At 42.5% G+C, this 21,688-nt stretch overlaps 1 protein-coding gene across 1 annotated transcript; it reads right to left on the reverse strand.

Annotated features, from left to right (window-relative positions):
- Positions 1–1,521: 1,521 nt before the first annotated feature.
- Positions 1,522–18,606, reverse strand: frg1 (FSHD region gene 1). Its single transcript, XM_046309564.1, has 9 exons — positions 18,452–18,606; positions 18,165–18,232; positions 17,928–18,050; positions 8,139–8,196; positions 7,715–7,829; positions 7,314–7,418; positions 7,009–7,100; positions 1,971–2,081; positions 1,522–1,668 (listed from the first exon to the last, which is right to left on the reverse strand). The coding sequence occupies exons 1-9, from the start codon at positions 18,508–18,510 to the stop codon at positions 1,632–1,634; spliced, it is 768 nt and encodes a 255-aa protein (XP_046165520.1). The 5' UTR covers positions 18,511–18,606; the 3' UTR covers positions 1,522–1,631.
- Between the last annotated feature and the right edge of the window lie 3,082 nt (positions 18,607–21,688).

Below are 21,688 nucleotides of genomic sequence, written 5' to 3' on the forward strand. Positions count from 1 at the left end.
TGGGGTAAATTGAGCCGAATACAAAATTCTAAATTTGACCAAATATGTAGAAAGAGGTCATCATTTCATGGAGTCTGTGAAGGAATAAACAACATGGAAAAAGTAGTAAGCAAAATGTAACACGTCAAATTAATGTGTTAGAGGTTTCATGATGCTTTTATCAAAATCAAAGTAAATCATTGTTCTACACATCAGTTGGTGTCTCCTATAAGCTTCAATATGAGGACATAAAATTAGCATTAAGGTACATCCTTGTAGCTGTGTGGGTTATTATAGTCAAAATGTTTGTCTTGGGATAAGTTGAGCCAATGGCAAGTTGAGAAAATTAAAGTTTGTTTTCTTCCCAGGTGAAATGCAAGGCATTATGGCTGGGATATGAGATAACAGGGCCTGCCTGGCCTATGTTAAAAGTATAACATGTTTGTAAGACTGTTAAAAGATACTTCAAATGATTAAAAGACAAAGCAATTGTGTTGAATTGTGTTTGGGAAATAAAGATAGACATGGTTTTAAAATGGTAATGGTGATATTTCATTCAGTAGACATTTGCAAGCAGCTTAAAGGATCCAACCCTTTTTTAAATGTTCACCTTAAAATTACATACCCAAATCTAACTGCCTGTAGCTCAGGACCTGAAGAAAGAATATGTATATTCTTACATTTACATATTCTTGATACCGTTTGTGGAATTGTGAAATTAATGTTGGAGAATAACACATTTGATCTGCTAAAAGAAAGAAAAAAGCATGCATTTATTTTGTACCATCATCTTTGAAAGAGAAAGGCTAGAATCTATTATTCCAGCCCAGGCACAATTTAGATTTTGGCAACTAGATGGCAGCAGTGTATATGCAAAGTTTTAGACGACTGATCCAATATAACCAGTGCATATCTGTTAAATGTATCAAGACTGCCCAAAATGTGCCTAATTGGTTTATTAATACATTTAAATTCATAATTGTGCACTCTCCTCAAACAATAGCATGGTATTATTTCACTGTAATAGCTACTATAAATTGGACGCAGGGGATACCGATTCCATAGAGGAACTTATCTTGCCCTGCGGCTCAGTTTACCACATACCAGGGGTAAGTTTTGCCAAGCTGTTTTCAAAACTAAATGGTCACATGAATTTAGATTATTTCCAGGGATACACAACATCCTGAAATATGTAGATTTCTTTGCTGGAAAGAATACTATACTTCCCTTGACGGAGTGATGCTGTAAGCAAAGACTGGCTCAACTTACCCCCCTCTTTCCTACAGTATTCCCTAATAAACAAACATCAATGGACTGTCCCAAACATCTGACAGGTCTGCTGATCTGGGCAAAACAAAGATAGTGGTGGTAGGCATGTTGGCAATGATTTACAGGAAATACAATCCAGCTCACCGTAACCACAACTGCAGTTTATTATCTGAGAGATAACGCACAGGAAAACCCAGTGAAACAAGCTAATCGGCCTTCTGAGCAGCCAGCTAGGGAAGGGGTTTAGGGATTGAAATGACACAATCCCACAAATGACTTTCTCTTACCCAAATAACATTTATTCATGATAAAAAATGAAAACCTTTTTGATTTTAACACAAGGAATTCAAAGACGAGTGGACAATCCATAAACTCTTGTATCTTCACTTGCAGTATCGGTCTGCTTTCATCTTGGCTCTCCTGTGGACAAAAAAAAACGAAAAAAAGCCACAAGTGATTATTTTTAGTCCTTACATCACCACTATCCACCAGACAATGTAAATAGCTATCATGTGACAAGTCAACAGTCATTTGGACCAGTTCCAGAGTGATTTTCTTGGAAAGGAAATTTGAATGTGTTGATCATTAAAACCCGTTTGTGTGTTGTTTCGTTTGGGGCAGCTACAGCCACTGAAATAAAATGTCATTCATATATTGATCTCAATGGGAGACTGAATGAAAATGAGTTTAGGATTTGCCTCTTTATGAAGATGTTCTCCCACCTGTCTAAAAGCTCTTCGTGGAACTTCCCGTCTTTCCGGGCCATCTTCAGTGTGGTGCTGTCCTCCTCGTTCACCCTCAGCCGCCTGTCCTGGAAACTCTGGAACTTCTTTCTGTAATATCAGAAATCCGTGTTCAGTGAGACTTATTGCACACGCAGTTATCATACAAAGTCTCATGATAAGACACAGAAGGACCAGTCACACCACTGTCAAACACAAAGAATAGCGTCAGTGAACAAAAATCAAATAAAATGTTATTGGTCGCGTACAGATGTAATCGCAAGTGTAGTGAAATGCTTATGTTCCTAGCTCCAACAGTACAGTAATACATAACGATACAAAACACACTCAAATCCCCCAAATAAAATAATTTAGAAATATTAGAACGAGCAATGTCAGAGAATATAAACAACATTGCACTCTCTGGGGCATAAACCAGACTACCATTATCAATGACAAATGTGTATATAGCGACTTACGAGTGTAAGTACCGTGCTATTTCCATTGAAGTAAACAGTCCTGAAAGTAGATACATACAGAGTGCAACAGGGCCGCAAACAAACGCATAGATTTTTACAAGGCGCGCTAACGACATTTAGGCCCTCTAGCCGTGGTTACAGTCTGTCATTGGTTTATGATTCACGGGCAGTGCTCGGTTCATGCAACACGCTCGGGGATGCTAAGCACTACATCACGATGACGGGCTCAAGAGCAGCCATTATCGTCACGTCAACATGATGAGTCCATCTGCCTCGAGTTTTCCTCCAAAATAAAATAAAAACGATGGAGAGAGGGGGAAGATAAAAAAAAACGGAAAACGAAGTTGAAAGGGGAAGAGGAGAAACGGAACACAATGACAGCCTTGTTCACGCTTAGCCCTCAGAACTTAATGGGCCGCCACAGGCCGTAAAAACGGCAGCGGCGTTCCGTTCTCGTTTCCATCCCCGCAGCTTTGGCCCTTCAGCCTTTTAAGGGAGTGGGATTGATGAAGTGGCGCCCCTATGCTTCCCCCACCTTCTCCTCGCGCATCCGGGCCTGTGATTTAGTTGTCAAAATCTTGCCGGAGCGGAAGGTTGTCAGGTGAAAACTGGAGGGAAATCACTGTCTGTCTTACGGAAGGTCACAGTGTTCAACCCCTCCACCTTCCTGGCTGTGTTTCCTACATAAAATACTTCACCCACCACTATGAGAATGAGTAGGTGAAGTCTAAAGGAAAATTCCACCCCAAAATGTTTTGCATGTCAAAAATACATAAACTCAGCAACAACAAAAAAATACCTTCCCTTTTTCAGTACCCTGTCTTTCAAAGATAATTTGTAATCCAAATGACTTCAAAGAGTTTCATTATAAAACAATGTAAACATCGTTTCCTATGCTTGTTCAATGAACCATAAACAATTAATGAACATGCACCTGTGGAACTTCATTAACTTCTTGGTGACAGGGGGGCAGTATTGAGTAGCTTGGATGAATAAGGTGCGCAGAGTAAACTGCCTGCTACTCTGTCCCAGATGCTAATATGCATATTATTAGTAGTATTGGATAGAAGAAAACACTGAAGTTTCTAAAACTGTTTGAATGATGTATGTGAGTATAACATAACTCATATGGCAGGCAAAAACCTGAGAAAGATCCAACCAGTGGGGAATCTGAGGTTTGTAGTTTTTCAACTCTTTGCCATTCCAATATACAGTGTAAATGGGATCATATTGCACTTTCTAAGGCTTCCACTAGATGTCAACAGTCTTTCGAACTTTGTTTGATGCTTCTACTGTGAAATGGGGGGTCGAATGAGAGGCGAATGAGCCAGGTGTCTGGCAGAGTGCCACAGGCTCGGGAGGCGCGGTCACGAGAGTTAGCTCTCGTTCCGTTGTTTTTCTACATTTTTTTTTTAATTTGACCCCCTTTTTCTCCCCAATTTCGTGTTAGCCAATCTTGTCCAATCTACTATCTTGTCTCATCGCTACAAATCTCGTACGGGCTCGGGAGAGACGAAGGTTGAAAGTCATGCGTCCTCCGATACACAACCCAACCAAGCCGCACTGCTTCTTAATACAGCGTGCATCCAACCCGGAAGTCAGCTGCACCAATGTGTCGGAGGAAACACTGTGCACCTGGAAACCTTGGTTAGTGTGCACTGCGCCCCGGCCCGCCACAGGAGTCGCTGGTGCGCGATGAGACAAGGATATCCCTACCGGCCAAACCCTAACAACGCTATGCCAATTGTGCATCGCCCCACGGACCTCCCGGTTGCGGCCTGTTACGACAGAGCCTGGGCGCGAACCCAGAGTCTCTGGTGGCACAGCTGGCGCTGCAGTACAGCGCCCTTCACCACTGCGCCACCCGGGAGGCCTACATTATTGAAGATTTATGATAAAAAGATCCTAAAGATTGAGTCTATAGTTAGTTTGACTAGTTTCTACAAAAAATTAAATTTTGAACCTTACGTCTGACGTTCGGCTGGACCTGAACGCGCGTTTGGATTTGTTTACCAAACGCCCTAACAAAAGAAGCTATTTGGACATAAATCATGAACTTTATCGAACAAATCAAACATTTATTGCGGAACTGGGAGTGCATTCTGATGAAGATCATCAAAGGTAAGTGAATATTTATAGTGCTATTTCTGACTACACAATACGGCAGATATATTTTTGGCTGCTTTGTTGTCTGAATGCTGCACTCAGATTATTTCATGGTTTGCTTTTTCCGTAACGTTTTTTTAAATTTGAAATCTGACACAGCGGTTGGATTAAGGAGAAGTATATCTCTAATTCCATGTATAACACTTGTATTTTCATCAACATTTATGACGAGTATTTCTGTAAATTGATGTGGCTCTCTGGACAATCACTGCATGTTTTAGAACTACTGAACGTAACACGCCAATGTAAAATTAGATTTTGTAATATAAATATGCACTTTAGCGAACAAAACATTAATGTATTGTGTAACATGAAGTCCTATGAGTGTCTTTGATGAAGATCATCAAAGGTTAGTGATTTAATTTGCTTTATTTGTGCTTTTTGTGACTCCTCTCTGGCTGGAAAAATGGCTGTGTTTTTCTGTGACTTGGTGCTGACCTAACAATCGTTTGTGGTCCTTTCGCTGTAAAGCCTTTTTGAAATCAGACAGTGGCTGGATTAACGAGAATTCTATCTTTAAAATGGTGTAAAATACTTGTATACTTGAGGAATTTTAAATTATGAGATTTTTGTTGTTTTGAATTTGGCAACAGCCACTTTCACTGGCTGTTGGTGAGGTGGCTAACGTCCCACATATCCCAGAGAGGTTAAGACACTAACAGCTCACAGATGGTGGGCAATTAAGGTCACAGAAATGAAAACGTAGGACACTAAAGAGGCCTTTCTACGGACTCTGAAAAACACCAAAAGAAAGATGCCCAGGGTCCCTGCTCATCTGCATGAATGTGCCTTAGGCATGCTGCAAGGAGGCATGAGTACTGCAGATGTGGCCAGGGCAATAAATTGCAATGTTCATACTGTGAGACGCCTAAGACAGCGCTACAGGGAGACAGGACGGACAGTTGATCATCCTCGCAGTGGCAGACCACGTGTAACAACACATGCACAGGATCAGTACATCCAAACATCACACCTGCGGGACAGGTACAGGATGGCAACAACAACTACCTGAGTTACACCAGGGACACACAATCCCTCCATCAGTGCTCAGACTGTCCGCAATAGGCTGAGAGAGGCTGGACTGAGGGCTTGTAGGCATGTTGTAAGGCAGGTCCTCACCGGCAACAATGTCGCCTATGGGCACAAACCGACTGTTGCTGGACCAGACAGGACTGGCAAAAAGTGCTCTTCACTGACGAGTCGCAGTTTTGTCTCACCAGGGGCGATGGTCGGATTCACGTTTATCGTCGAAGGAATGAGCGTTACACCGAGGCCTGTAGGCCTCTGGAGCGGGGTCAATTTGGAGGTGGAGGGTCCGTCATAGTCTGGGGTGGTGTATCACAGCATCATCGGACTGAGCTTGTTGTCATTGCAGGAAATCTCAACGCTGTGCATTACAGGGAAGACATCCTCCTCACTCATGTGGTACCCTTCCTGCAGGCTCATCCTGACATGACCCTCCAGCATACAGACATACTGACTGTTCTGTGCATGATTTCCTGCAAGACAGGAATGCCAGCGTTCTGCCATGGCCAGCGTAGAGCCCGGATTTCAATCCCATTGAGCACGTCTGGGACCTGTTGGATCGGAGGGTGAGGGCTAGGGCCATTCCCCCCAGAAATGTCAGGGAACTTGCAGGTTCCTTAGTGGAAGATTGGGGTAACATCTCACAGCAAGAACTGGCAAATCTGGTGCAGTCCATGAGGAAGAGATGCACTGCAGTACTTAATGCAGCTGGTGGCCACACCAGATACTGACTGTTACTTTTGACCCTCCCCAACCCCCTTTGTTCAGGAACACATTATTCAATTTCTGTTAGTCACATGTCTGTGGAACTTGTTCAGTTTATGTCTCAGTTGTTGAATCTTATGTTCATACAAATATTTACACATGTGAAGTTTGCTGAAAATGAAGTTTATATGCAGCCAGAATCTTGTAGTTTGCATCATATGATGCAAAATAAATCACACCGGCTGTATTTCTGATTTTGAAAGTTACATATCTTAAATCTGATAAGATTTTGGGACTATATTAACAATAGACGAATGAAACAAATACCAAAATATAGTTTTTGGGTGGAGTTTTCCTTTAACTGTGATGCATGCATTACTGAACTGGTATATGGTATAATTTCAGTACTGCACTGTAATTTAGGTTACAGTTCAGTGTTGATCCTTGTTGGGCATATCTGACAAAGGTCTGTCTTCAAGTTTTTCATAAATGGCCATTGCATTTCCTATACCTTTACCATGAATTAAGTTCATTTGGACAAGACCAGCCGTACAACAGGGGTTACAACCTCTCTAGACTAGAGGGCATGGAATCACCACCTTGTATGATTACCGCTGCAAATGTTGCTGCCACTGTGACATAGGTAGACAGACGGTACATACACGTAGTTGAGCTCGCAGTTCTTCACGTTGCCCCTGTCCTCGTCGGCAATGTCGTCGTTCCGCTTGACCTCCCTCTCCGCGCATGACCGGATCTGTTCATCACCATTTAGAGAGGCAGAAGGAGAGAGGGGGAAAACACAAAACAGCTGCATGTTGAATAGCAATATCCTGGCTCCCCCCTAATGTTCAGAGACATTTTGTTTTTTCATTCCGTCACCAACTTCAGACTCCCCGATGGTGATGTAATTTCTATATTATAGATGGGGGGGGGATTAGGGAGTGACCTTGTGAAATATATACATCACCTTAACCATCTCGTCTTCCCCCGCCAACTTGCTCTTGGCCTCAATGTCCCCACTTTCACTGTAGGAGATGAAACAGCTATTTGCTGCCATGAGAGCCATTTTGCCCTTGGAAGAAAAATGGAAGACAAAACAGAAATGAACTGAAGAGATTAGTTGACAGATGAGTTTCACCTCATGCTGATACACCATTTGCGAGGTAAAAGCTCAATTATATGCAGAGAGCGTCAAGCTTTCTCTCCGATACGCATCAACAAAGCAACAAGCTGTGAGGAAAACGAGCTTTATCTATACCTAGGGTTACTATGCAACAAATTCTATATGATATGGCATTATATCACAGTCTTTATATGTTAAATGCATTGACTTTGATGTTTTTTTTGACTGGCAGTTGCTTCACTCACTTCCTGGAAAACAGGTTCCCACTGTTCCCGGGAGCCGATGGCGTCGGAACGCCCCACCACGACCCCCTCCGAGGTGATCCCTAGATACTTCCCATAGCCAGACTTCAGGGCTACCCTGGGGGGGGGGGGGGGGGGGGGGACACAGGAGAACAAAATTAATTCCTGGATAATGGCAAGTCGATTTGAGTGTCTAACAACTTTTCCAAAGTCTATTCAAAGATCATTTGAACAACAGAAGCGATGCTCCTTTATAACGTTGTAATTAAAATCCAATTTTGTATTTACAAAATTGTATACCTGAAGAGACTGTAAGTGTTCTTCCAAAGTCTATTATAACTCACCAGGATACATTCCATTCAGATTTGGGGGGAGAGGAAGTCAACATAAAATGTGCGTAGGTGATATTTACTCCCTTCATACGCACCTAGAGTCTGACAACTTGATGGCAGTGAACTGCTCCGGGGGGTCTGGCCCTTCGTCGTCTGCAAATATCAAAGAGTCACAAATCACTTTTTGATATTCTAAAATCAGAGCATTCTCTCTTTATCATCCCAGAGGAACCTTCGTTTTGGTTTAATGAGGATTAAAAACAAGATGACTCTTTACTATCACTTCAAACATTTGGGAGCTTGGCTCTGCCGACTTAACATTCAGAGTGTCGAGACGTGTACAATTAGCATTTCTCACGTTCTCTCGCCAGGTTCGTGATCTTGAGAAAGAAAAACGAAAATCTGTCGCAGTGGTGCCAATAAAATGCATTTTGATCACGGTGTGTCATTCTGAAAACAGACAATTTGCATAATTTCCTCAAGCAGCGGGTCTACCCTTGAGACGTACTGAGATAGAGCCTTCATGTTTTACTAATGCTTCATGGTCATTTATAAACACACAACCTCGGGCTACTACACGACGTTGCTGTTGGGTGCTATTGATCACCTACACCCACCCTAATCTCGGAAACCCAGACCTCAAATCTTGCGTAATCCCATCAGATGCTCGATCAGGTTCTGGGGTGAGATGTATGAGAACAGATACTATAAGACTAGAGAAGTCTCCAACCCCTTAAACAGAAACTCTCAGCTAAAGGCTCCATCCACCCTTTCAGAAATTGTTCCACCTGTAATCATTTCTTGAAATTCCCCGCCCCAACTTAAGCACCGTCGTCACACAATCCTGATCTGGCCAAATAACCAGCGACGGAAAACCAAAGCACCGGGACTACTGTTGCTCGTTAGTCATCGTAGTCCATCCACACGAGATTAAACCCACCCTGACCGATGTAAAATTATAGGCAATCCTTATCCTGAGTTCCAAAACTCTTCTCTGGCTTTGTAGGCTCGGCCCTAATTTTTGTTCTCTGTCACCTGGAGCTGCATGGCAAATTGTCCAGGAACAAAGGACAATTCTCAAGGACAAGTCAGTCCTTCTCCCTCTAAGGGGCCAAAATGTATATCTGTTACAGTATCCAGATGACTGACAATAAAATGAGTGGTAGAATAATGCTTTAATATCTATGTTTGGTATCTATCTGGAACCTGTTCACTGAGGATAACTCTGATGCTAACTGATATGGATGTATCTTGTATAACTCTGAACTGTATCCAAAAAGGTTTTATGGTCCTCTGTCTTATTTACACTGGTCTCACACAAGCCTTTAAAAAAAAAGTGACACTGTGGAGATTGGGCATGGGAGTGTGGTATTCTTGGTAACTTGGTATCGTTTGATTGGTTAAAGGTGGTTGGTTTTTGGGTTGAAAGGTTACACCTTCAGATGTTATAAATGGAATGAAATGCCTTTGTTCTCACTCTTATCCTGTATCCAGTCCATGGAGGAAGGTTGTATGATCAATTCTCATTTCCTAGACTTCTAGCCCAACGTTGTTCATGCGTTGTCCTGTAAGTTAACCTTAGGATCTATATGCTTGGAATATTGCCCAATGCTTGCTTGTATATATTCATTTTATGGAGTCAGAAACATTTTAATAGGCTAATTGCTTAGCATGTGATGTATAATATACTGAATATTTACATGTCAAATATTTCTGCCCAATATAGCTTCATGTCCTAGTGTCCTTTCTCATCAGTGATGGATAAAAGTTCTGGATGGATTTCTACCCTATTGCTTTGACCTATCATGTTTTTCTCTAAATATAACCTTTATTTATTTAACTAGGCAAGTCAGTTAAGAACAAATTCTTATTTACAATGACGGCCTACTCCGGCCAAACCTGGACAACGCTGGGCCAATTGTGCACCGCCCGATGGGACTCCCAATCACCGCCGGATGTGATACAGCCTGGATTTGAACCAGGTACTATATTGACGCCTCTTGCACTGAGATGCAGTGCCTTAGACCGCTGAGCCACTTGGGAGCCCTGACAGATCAGTGGCACTGATGAAAGGAAGCTAGGTAATCATACAGAGAAACACTCCGTAAGGATGTGACCATCACAGGTTCTCACAACATTAGGGAAGTTAAAGGGGGAAAGTCTGTCAATTTCAAGGACAGATTGATGCATATTGGGAAACCACACCGCTGTGTGCAATCATTTGGGCATTGGGATAGCAAATAAAATCCCTAGGCTCACATACCTCCATGTTTCTCAGACCACAATAGTCAGATAGACAGGTTATAGTCTAATCATATTTCATCCCCTAAAGCAGGCATATAGCTCCCTGTGACCCTTGAGTTTACTCAGAGGGCATTCACAACGTCTCCTGAATCCAGTGACTAAGCACCTCTAGGGCTTTTCTCAGCTTGAGAGGGCTAAACTATTCTAGATGGGTTTCCTTCTTACTGAAAATCCCATAAAAGTGCAGAAACATCATCTCTCTCTCTCTCTCCCTGTAACTCTATTTCTCTTTCATCTCATTTAAAATGTGCCTGCCTCCCGAGTTAGAGCCTCACCAAGGGAATAGGAATGGTTGATGTTTTTATCTCCTGGCGCATTTTCCCCTCTTCAATAAAAAAAACGTGAGCTGAATCTCAGGTCTGCATTTCTGTCTTCAGAGGGTGGATAGGGGGTTTTATTGAACATTTCTTAAACATGTCTCGCCTTAGGGCAGAGAATCTTTGCCTGGAAACTCCCATTTAGTCTAGCTTGGCTAGTTAGGTTAGGTGCTCCACCCCCAAGTCAAGTCCTTTTGCCTGAGGCTCAGGTGTAATGGGGCTCTGGCCTGCTAGTCAGTGGGGCAAACTGTGGGGAGATTAAGCATGTCATCTGTGAGCCTTTGATTCAAAGATGTGATTCCAGCACACGTTGGCAATGTCCCTCTAACTTGTCATGCACGCCAACTTGGAACGGTAAACATACTATCGAAATGAAATGGTTTGTGCTGATCTTTCCTGTTCATTTTAGATTTGAGATTACTGTTTTCACCTTAGCCTACCATGTGGGTCCGGATATTCGCAACAGATGCCATCTATCGTGGACCCCAGACGCAATTCCAATTGGTGGTATGAAAACACGTGACCAATTTAAAAGTTGTGCTGCAAAACTATCCATTTCAGAGGCAAGGAATCACAATGACATTAGTTCAATGATACTCATGTGGATCTTTGCCTGTTACCTTGTTGCATTCTAACCCATCACAGAGCTGTGCAATACATTTCCTCCATGTAAATGATTTCATTGTCTGCAAGTGGATGGGCACCATAAATCGTAGCTAGCACCGGATTCATATTGATGATATCCAATAACATGCTTGAGAGGACAAAGAAATGGATTAATGCCTGGTGTGTGTGTGTGTGTGTGTGTGTGTGTGTGTGTGTGTGTGTGTGTGTGTGTGTGTGTGTGTGTGTGTGTGTGTGTGTGTGTGTGGAGGAGCAATTCCAGCTACCTCTCTAAACCATTACCCGGCAAGCTGTGCAGAAATGAATGTCCTAATAGCTTCTGGAACAACATAGTAGTTCAGTTCTCCCTTTCATTTTACATGTCCACTCTCTCAGAGTGTGATTTCAAATTGATTTAGAACGAAAACGCCACTAAATCTTATACAGTTTAGGACAAAATTGGTTTTGATTTTCAAAACGCTTGGTACTTCACGCAGGCAGCCATCGAATGCGGCGGTCTTCGAAAAATCAAGAAAATGGAGGAAAAAAATGAGGGAGTTCCCCCCCCTTATTCTCCACAAATTAATGACACTAAAAATTGCCTGCCGCTTTGCCAGGCTATCCACGCTAATGGAACGCAATGTCTATTACAGCTCTTAAGGTTTGCTCTCTTCGTATTAGAATAGAATGGAACATGAGAGAACTAGGACCTTCCTCCATTCTCTTATGGGATTCACTCATTCCTGACAATTTCCAGCTCCATTTACTCTGCCTATAATGCCGGATTACAGAATCCGTTGCAGACAAAAAAATATATATTTAAAAAATGTATTTTTTCTCCCCAATTTCGTGATATCCAATTGGTAGTCAGAGTCTTATCCCATCGCTGCAACTCCCGTAAGGACCACACTGCTTCTTGACAAACTGCTCGCTTAACCCGGAAGCCAACCGCACCAATGTGTAGGAGGAAACACCGTACAGCTGGCGACCAAAGTCATCGTGCATGCGCCCAGCCGCCACAGGACATCCCTGTCGGCCAAACACTCCCCTAACCCAGATGACACTGGGCCAATTGTGCGCTGCCTCATGGGTCTTCTGGTTACGGCCGGCTGCGACACAGCTCGGGATCGAACCTGGATCTGTAGTGACGCCTCTAGCACTGCCTTCGACCGCTGCGCCACTCGAGAGGCCCTGATGCAGACAATGTAAGTAAATACAAGTGACATGCTGGGCTGGCTTGCATTTAAAAAATGACTTGATAAGAGGGAACAATCAACAGGACCACTTCAGATTTTTTTTTCTCTAATCTTGTTAGTTTGAATTGCAAGGCTTAACAAAGTGAAATCATTTAAGAATTTACAGTAATTTTAGAGTGACTTATTCTGACAACTTGAGTGACGTTGCCATCTAAAATGGTTGAACCGCCTTGACTTAAGCCATTTAAGTTCAAACAATGTGTGCTCAAGCTACCAGTTGAGACCAAACCTTACTATAACCATAATGTATGATGATTATAGGCAAATCAAGTTCCAATTGAAACTACGCTCCAATTAGTTTTTCTGAGGCACGAAGATACCTTTAGTTTAGTGGGCCAACCTGTTTTGAGTTGTGCAGACCACCCAAGTTGGAGATACCCTGGTTGGCATCATTGGTGCAAGTCACTTGAATCACAGTTGATTTCAGCAGCTGAGTTCCTAGGGATTCTACAGTAACGAGGGGATTAAGAAGTGTTTCGGCGTTAGCTTGCACAACTACCCTCTCAAAGATCCTGCAACATCTGGCTGACATTTAACTGTGTCCATGGTTACTGGCCTGGTTCCACAGCTACACCAGCGGAAGAAGGTAAAGGATGCCGGCGAATTTAGCCCCACGGTCAGAAGCCACTTCCGGTGAGCCACAAGAGGGCGTGGTCTCACCACATCCGTTTCTCCATCACATGTCCACTTGAAAAGTTGTCTTCAGTGACACTGGGTATGCTGATGATGTGGGGCTGTCCCAAGCCATATACCACTAACCAGCATCCAGGAGGACACTTCCATGGGCTTGGAGGCAAAGCAACTGGATGAGTTGGCTACATCCAACATGCTCCTGACCGGGAAAAAGTCTATGGAAATCCGGACATGCTTTTAGAGAGACCCTCCACAACCTGTACCACTCATCCCAGGAGGACAGGAAGCACCAGTGGAAACAACAACCAAGTATCTTGATTTTCATCTAGACTCTAACCTCAGCGGTGACACACACGTGGAGCAGTCAGTGAGGGGAGGCCTCAAAACACCTGCACTTTTTGACTGTTCTTGACAGAAATGGCCTACCCACTGAAGATCTGGTCACAGTCTATACTACCCTGGTGAGGACTGGTCTGGAACACGGTGGAGTGCTGTTAGTTGGATGCAACAAAAAGCAGCAGGCCCAACTGGACAGGGTGCAGAGGAGGGCCCTGAGGATCATCTCCAGAAGTGGAGCAGTCCAACCACAGCTCCAGTCACTGCAGAGCAGGCTGCAGTGCACCTGGCAAGGTACATGCACACTCAAACACACATCTGCTCCATCTAATAAAGGGATGTGAGTGCACCATCAGGCTCAGAGAAACAGACTGTCCTCTATTACTGCCTGTATTATACATTAAGAAAATGCCACACTACCCACGGCTGTCAGACTGTACAATAACATGGAACCCAAACCAGCTGCGCGCGTGCACAAATTTATTTTGTCCCCCCCACACCAAACGCATCACGACACACAGGTTAAAATATCAAAACATTTATGGAAATTTAGCTAGATAGCTTGCACTTGCTAGCTAATCTGTCCTATTTAGCTAGCTTGCTGTTGCTAGCTAATTTGTCCAGGGATATAAACATTGAGTTGTTATTTTACCTGAAATGCACAAGGTCCTCATCGCCGACAATTAATCCACACATAAAACGGTCAACCGAATCGTTTCTAGTCATCTCTCCTCCTATTAGGCTTTTTATTCTCTGGACATTATATTGCGATTGGCAAGTTTCATAAATTAGGTGCATTACCACCACTGACCTCGTTCGTCTTTCAGTCACCCACGTGGATATAACTAATGAGGAGATGGCACGTGGGCACCTGCTTCTATAAACCGATGGGAGAGGCAGGACTTGCAGCGCGATCTGCGTCACAAATAGAACTGACTTCTATTTTAACCCTCGTTGGACGCTCGTTGGATCGCCCGAGCAGTGTGGATGCAATAATTGAATAATATACATTTCTAATTTATTTTGCGATGCGAGCGGTGTAGTCAGCCTGTAATTTTAGCTCTTACATATTTTCAAAGTTGACCTACTCTCTTTTTTTAAATTCAGTTTTCCATCATCAAAAGAAAATGTCCAGGAATACACTATATATACAAAGGTATATGGACAACCCTTCAAATTTGTGGATTCTGCTATTTCAGCCACACCCGTTGCTTACAGGTGTATATGAAGAAATAAAAGTGAGCACACAGCCAAGCAATCTCCATAAACAAACAATGACCTTACTGAAGAGCTCAGTGACTTAGTGACTGTCATAGGATGCCCCAGTCAACTGTAAGTACTGTTATTGTGAAGTGGAAACATCTAGGAGCAACAATGGCTCAGCCGCAAAGTGGTAGGCCACACAGGCTCACAGAACGGGACGGACAAATGCTGAAGTGCGTAGTAGAGGTCGACCGATTATGATTTTTCAATGCCGATACCGATTATTGGAGGACCCAAAAAAGCTGATACCGATATTTGTAATACAAATTTGTAATAATGACAATTACAACAATACTGAATGAACACTTATTTGAACTTAATATAATAAATACATAAACATTGATTCTGTCTCAAATAAATAATGAAACATGTTAAATTTGGTTTAAATAAATGCAAAAACACAGTGTTGGAGAAGAAAGTAAAAGTGCAATATGTGCCATGTAAAAAAGCTAACGTTTAAGCTCCTTGCTCAGAACATGAGAACATATGAAAGCTGTTGGTTCCTTTTAACATGAGTTTTCAATATTCTCAGTTAAGAAGTTTTGTAGGTTGTAGTAATTATAGGACTATTTATCTCTATACCATTTGTATTTCATATACCTTTGACTATTGGATGTTTTTATAGGCACTATCGTATTTCCAGCCTAATATCGGGAGTTGATAGGCTTGAAGTCATAAAACATTGCTGTATTCAAGCAAGCTGTTTGAAAGAATGCTTACGAGCCTGCTGCTGCCTACCACCGCTCAGTTAAACTGCTCTATCAAATATCAAATCATAGAGTTAATTATAATATAATAAACACACAAATACGAGCCTTCGATCACTAATATGGTCAAATCCGGAAACTATAATTTCGAGAACAAAACGTTTATTCTTTCAGTGAAATACAGAACCGTTACGTATTTTATAAAACGGGTGGCATCCATAAGTCTAAATATTTGTTACATTGCACAACCTTCAATGTTTTGTAATAATTATTTAAAATTCTGGCAAATTAATTACGGCCTTTCTTAGGAAGAAATGGTCTTCACACAGTTCGCAACGAGCCAGGCGGCCCAAACTGCTGCATATACCCTGACTGCTTGCACAGAACGCAAGAGAAGTGACACCCTTTTCCTAGTTAATATTGCCTGATAACATGAATTTCTTTTAACTAAATATGCAGGTTTAAAAAATGTATAATTGTGTATTGATTTGAAAAAAGGCATTGATGTTTATGGTTAGGTACATTGGTGTAACGACAGTGCTTTTTTCGCGAATGCGCTTATTAAATCATCACCCATTTGGCGAAGTAGCCTGTGATTCGATGATAAATTAACGGGCACCGCATTGATTATTTACAACGCAGAACAAGCTAGTTAAACTAGTAATATCATCAACCATGTGTAGTTAACTAGTGATTATGTTAATATTGATTGTTTTTATAAGATACGTTTAATGCTAGCTAGCAACTTACCTTGACTCCTTGCTGAACTCGCGTAACAGGTGGTCAGCCTGCCACACAGTCTCCCCGTGGAGTGCAATGGAATCGGCCATAATCTGCGTCCAAAAATGCTCATTACCGATTGTTATGAAAACTTGAAATTGTCCCTAATTAAATCAGTCAACCTCTAGTACGTAGCGCGTAAAAACCGTCAGTCCTAATAAAATGGGTTTCCATGGCCGAGCAGCCATGCGCAATGCAAAGAGTTGGCTGGAGTAGTGCCATTGGAAACGCGTTCTCTCTGTTTGGCAGATGCCAGGAGAATGCTACCTGCCCCAATGCATAGTGCCAACTGTAAAGTTTGGTGGAGGAAGAATAATGATCTGGGGCTGTTATTCATGGTTCGGGCTAGGCCCCTTGTACCAGTGAAGGGAAATATTAACGCTACAGCATTGACATGCTAGACAATTCTGTGCTTCCAACTTTGTGGCAACAGTTTGGGGAAGGCAGTTTCCTGTTTCAGCATGACAATGCCCCCATGCACAAACCGAGGTCCATGCAGAAATGGTTTGTCGAGATCGGTGTGGAAGAACTTGACTGGCCTGCACAGAGAGCCCTGACCTCAACCCCATCTAATATCTTTGCGAGCCAGGCCTAATCACCCAACATCAGTGCCTGACCTCACTAATGCTCTTGCGGCATTAGTCCCCGCAGCAATGTTTCAACGTCTAGTGGAAAACCTTCCCAGAAGAGTGGAGGCTGTTATAGCAGCAAAGAGGGGCACAAACTCCATATTAATGCCCGTGACTTTGGAATGAGATGTTTGACAAGCAGGTGTCCACATACTTTTGCTCATGTAGTGTATGTATCCAAGTGTTCTGCAGTATGTTTATGCCATGTATTATGTATCCAAGTGAATGTTTTCTCTTGCTATTTTCTATGCAATTTTTTTGTGATGTAAATTCTGCATTTCTTTCAGTTTTTCTGTGATGAATAATGTCAAACTAAAGGCTACTCAGTGTTCATGTCTTGTGATGAGTAACCCTACCCCAAAGATTTGTGTTCACTTTCTGAGCAATTCTACAATGGGCAAATAGGTATGGAAAGTTTAGTTCAAATCAAACGGGGTGCTGTCAAAAAGTGAGTGAATTCAAAAGGATTTACCCATAGGTCTTGAATTGTGCAGACATCTACTATTTGACACCCGTGGTTTGCAATCTCTCCAACTCTTTGTGTTTCATAAGTCTCAAACAGTAATCTGTATGTAAACAAATCAAAAGTTCCACTACGTTAAACCTCCCTCACTGCTCCCTGGTAACAGGAGAGTGAGAGCTGTAACAGGGACTCGACCCCTAACTCAAGCGGTGCAGAGGTGAAAGCCTAACGGACTGTACCACAAAAGCCTCTGGGTTGAGGCAGTACAACGCTTCCATACACCACTTAGCATAACATTTTAGGATCACACACACACACACACCACAAAATGAACCCTGTCGACAGTGGTGTATCAAAAAACAAAATGACTCTCAAAACACTCCCCCCTTTCCAATCAAGTAGCATAACAACCTAGTAAGGCACACTGCAAATTGTGTGCATCATCATCATGCATTAATGACAAAACACATGACACCCTACTCCCTATATTATTGTGCACTACGTTTGGCCAGAGCTCTCCGTGGCTCTAATGAGATGTGGTGCACTATAAAGGAAATAGTGGGTAGATTTAGCTAAAGACACTCCTTTCTTACCTTGATGTGGTGCACCAACTGTGAACAGACCAGTATCCAGGGCATGGATGTAGGAATTAGTCTGCATCTCTATCGCAACCGTTCCTGAAATCTCCCCAAAGCCACTAATACACCACCATCCACCTAGAAAGCAGAAATAAAACATAGTTGTTTGCTACTTTGTGGAATATCCTAATAACCATTTTTCAATTTAGCTACATATCTAGCTAGCTGCAGATTGACCAGCAAACAACATACCAACAATATCCGGTTTATCTTGCGCATCATCTCTTTTTCTCTTCTTATCCTTGTGCTTCTTCTTCTTTCTACAAGACAATTTTGGATCAACATTAGCAAGGTCAAATTAGAAATCGGGGGGGAAAAGAAAATAGCAAAGAGTTAGCTAGCTAACATTAGCCAGTAGCTAACTGTTCATGACTGGTCAGTCAATGAATGATAGCTAGCTAGATAGCATTATTAGCCAGCTTGATTCGCCATACTCTACACAAACAAATATTGAATTCGATGTTGAGAAATAAACGCACCCATTGTTCAGTCCTTTCAAAACAAGTTTTGTTGTTTTCACTTTGGAATATTCAGCCATATCTTCAGATTATGGTAAACTAGCTAACAACATACACAAACGAAAACAACATGGGAGTATGGTGCCCGTCGAGGTAAGAACGAATATCACTTATTAACAAACGAGCGACATCTATTGTTTGAAGAATATATTACATTGTATGTGTTCGGAAAAATACATTGAATATGTTCAGATTCGGAATAATGCCTAGTTTGTTTTTCTTTTGTGCTATTTAAAAGTTGGTGTGTAACTAATTGTGTTACTAGGTGTGACAGAGAGTCGCACATTATATAATTTCACTGTTTGTCTACATAACCTGGTTCAAACATTCATGACATTACCCTGAAGAAGGTACAGTGATGCCAAAACGTTTGTGGTTTACCCAATAAATTACTGGAAGCTTATATAGTGTGACTTTCTTTACTCGCTGTTGGTCAGCAGTCAGCACCTCTACTAACATTTTAGACTAGGTGTGCCAGAGACAATCACACACACACACACACGTGCTCTTAAACTTGCACATGCACACACTCAAAATATCACCCCAACTCACACGGACACATGCATGCCGTAGTCAAGGGGCAGCTTAAGTGCCCAGTCTCACATAGAGTGGCTCTCTGTAAACTACCTGAGTCCAGGCCAAGGCTGGCAGTGTGAGTGTGAGGGAGATTGACTGTCTGTCTCCTGGCTCAGAGGGGTACTGGAGTTTGGCTTTTCTCTTAATAGACTGTGTGTCTGCTGTCCCTGACCAGCAAATTCATGTAAATTACTTCCCAGACGTTGGTTCTGTTTTTTCATTCACCAAGACTCCCGGAGGGGCTGAAAGAGAGCATGAACACAGACCAATGCACACACACAAATGTATTCCACTTCAACAAACACGCATATGTGTGCTGCTCAACATCACACAATGTGCCAGAAGAGTTATTCACTGACACCACCGACTGCTAGCAGGTACATGGCATTGTGTCAAATTCCTGCACCAATTCCTCCCAGAGTCTTCGTTGAAACAATCAACCTGTGAGCCATAGCAGATATCAACCTCCCGAGAAAGGGGTGCGCTCAAACTAATGTTTTTACTAATGACACCCCATTAAGGAAGAATAGCCCAATCAGGAAGCCTGTGACGGGAGGTAATAAATCATTGGATGACAGTGTCAGGAAGTAAAATTAATGAGACAGAAGCTTGTGCAACCTGCCCTTTGTGGCAGCTGTGTTTCTCAGAGCTTAAAAGTCACACAGACAAAGAGAGACTCTGAAGTCAATTAAATGCTTTCTGTGATGATAAATGGTCTTTTTAGGGAGTTGTATTGGCTCCTTGTTAATTGATATTACAATTTACAATCAATAAATCAATAAAATGTATTTTATATAAAGCCCTTTTCACATCAGCAGTTGTCAAAGTTCTTTACAGATACCCAGCCTAAAACCCCAAAGGGCAATCAATGTAGAGGCAGATGCACAGTGGCTTGGAAAACTCCCTGGAAGGCACAGAGCTATAAGAGAAACCAGGATCCAAGGGTTGGCCAGTCTTCTTCTGGCTATACCGGGTAGAGTTTTAAGTAAGACAAATCAAATCAGCAAGGACATGTCAGGTGCAAGCAATATGGTGAAATTCCCTCACACCCTTCTACTTTCCCTCACTCCCTTCCACTGTAGTTTGGAAAGAAATTAGGCAATTCGATTGGATCACAGTCCATTAACATTTCTCAAATGGTAAGATTGTAGGGAAAGTTCTCTAGATGCCAGACTTTTAAAAATTATTCAGATATTGCAGCGATAACAAAATTTGATAATAAACATTGCTGCTTCTGAAAATGTTTTGACGAGTTTGAGTTGGTGGAGCGAATAATACCAAATCAATTTGCAAACACGAATGTTAGTCTTGTTGAGAAGTCACCGCAGTTTAGATTTGACTGTTTTTGACACAACTATTAAATCTGTTTCAAGCAAACACACAAATGAAAGCGCTCTCTGTGGATGTTTAGATTGGCTGTTTCCCAAAATGTACCACATTCCCTTTATAATGCTCTACTTTTGACCAGAGCCCTATAGGCCCTGGTCAAAAGTAGTGCACTACAAAGGGAATAGGGTGCATTTTGGACTCAGACTCTTATCTCTTTGTCATTGAGCCCTGTGATTTTCTCTTTCTGTTCTTTGCCTCTTTTTCGTGTACTTAAAATGCATTTTATCTAATAAGTCTTCCTGCCCCATTAGCTGCCTTTCAGCTGTGAAGGAAAATTCTTCGTCCTTTACGTGACCAAGACACAAAACAAGGATAACAAAAAAATTGGTTCAGGAAATAGTGTTTCAGAGAGAAGAGAGACGTTAGTGGAATTTGGTTGAGTGGCATTTTAGTTTGACTTCTAAAAGTGAAGGGATTATGACAGTAAACTATGACAAACCCTTTGAAAGTTAATATCAAGGTGCAAGCACGCGCATGAGCACACACGCACACACACACACACACACACACACACACACACACACACACACACACACACACACACACACACACACACACACACACACACACACACACACACACACACACACACACACACACACACACACACACACACACACACACACACACACACACACACACACACACACACACACACACACACACACACACAAGCACACCACCCAAGCACACACCACAGTAAACTATGAACCCTATGATGATGGGCTATGCACACAGTAAGTAGTTAAATGCCCAGGAAAGCAATCCCTTTTGTAAAATGATGAGATTGACCAGAGGTGTTCCTAAATAACAGCTATTCAGTAAAAAGCATCTTGAGGACTGAGTGCTCCCACGTCAGACAGTACGAGACGTCACAATTGATAGGAACTGACATGCAACCCTCCCTTCCCTCTCTCTCGTTCTCTCTCTCCCTCTCTCCCTCCTTGTCCCCCTCCTCTCCCTCTGTTCCTTTCCCCCAAACCATTAGCACTAGTCCCTCAACTCCTGTTCAGCCCGCCTTGCAAACATAAGTGCCATCTACTCTCTCCCGCAACCACCTCCTTCCTCTCTCTCCCATGTCACTCAAATCCTTCCTGCGAGGACTGGCATGGTTCGGGGTAAAGTGACTGACATTGCCCAAGTAGGTGTCCCTGGCTCTCTGTTAAGTGACGGCATGCAGTTATGCTACTCTATGGGCCCCGCTGACTTTGTCAATGTCACTGGGCCCCGCTG

Source organism: Oncorhynchus gorbuscha, linkage group LG17, assembly GCF_021184085.1.
Source record: "Oncorhynchus gorbuscha isolate QuinsamMale2020 ecotype Even-year linkage group LG17, OgorEven_v1.0, whole genome shotgun sequence".
NCBI classification, from domain to species: Eukaryota; Metazoa; Chordata; class Actinopteri; order Salmoniformes; family Salmonidae; genus Oncorhynchus; species Oncorhynchus gorbuscha.

Excerpts from the sequence above, each read along its gene's own strand:
- frg1 (XM_046309564.1), bottom strand. The coding sequence starts at position 18,510 with ATGGCTGAATATTCCAAAGTGAAAACAACAAAACTTGTTTTGAAAGGA. Across the intron at positions 18,233-18,451 it reads TTGAAAGGACTGAACAATGG|AAAGAAGAAGAAGCACAAGG; the intron begins GTGCGTTTATTT and ends ATTGTCTTGTAG. Across the intron at positions 7,419-7,714 it reads GGGAACCTGTTTTCCAGGAA|GGCAAAATGGCTCTCATGGC; the intron begins GTGAGTGAAGCA and ends TTTTCTTCCAAG.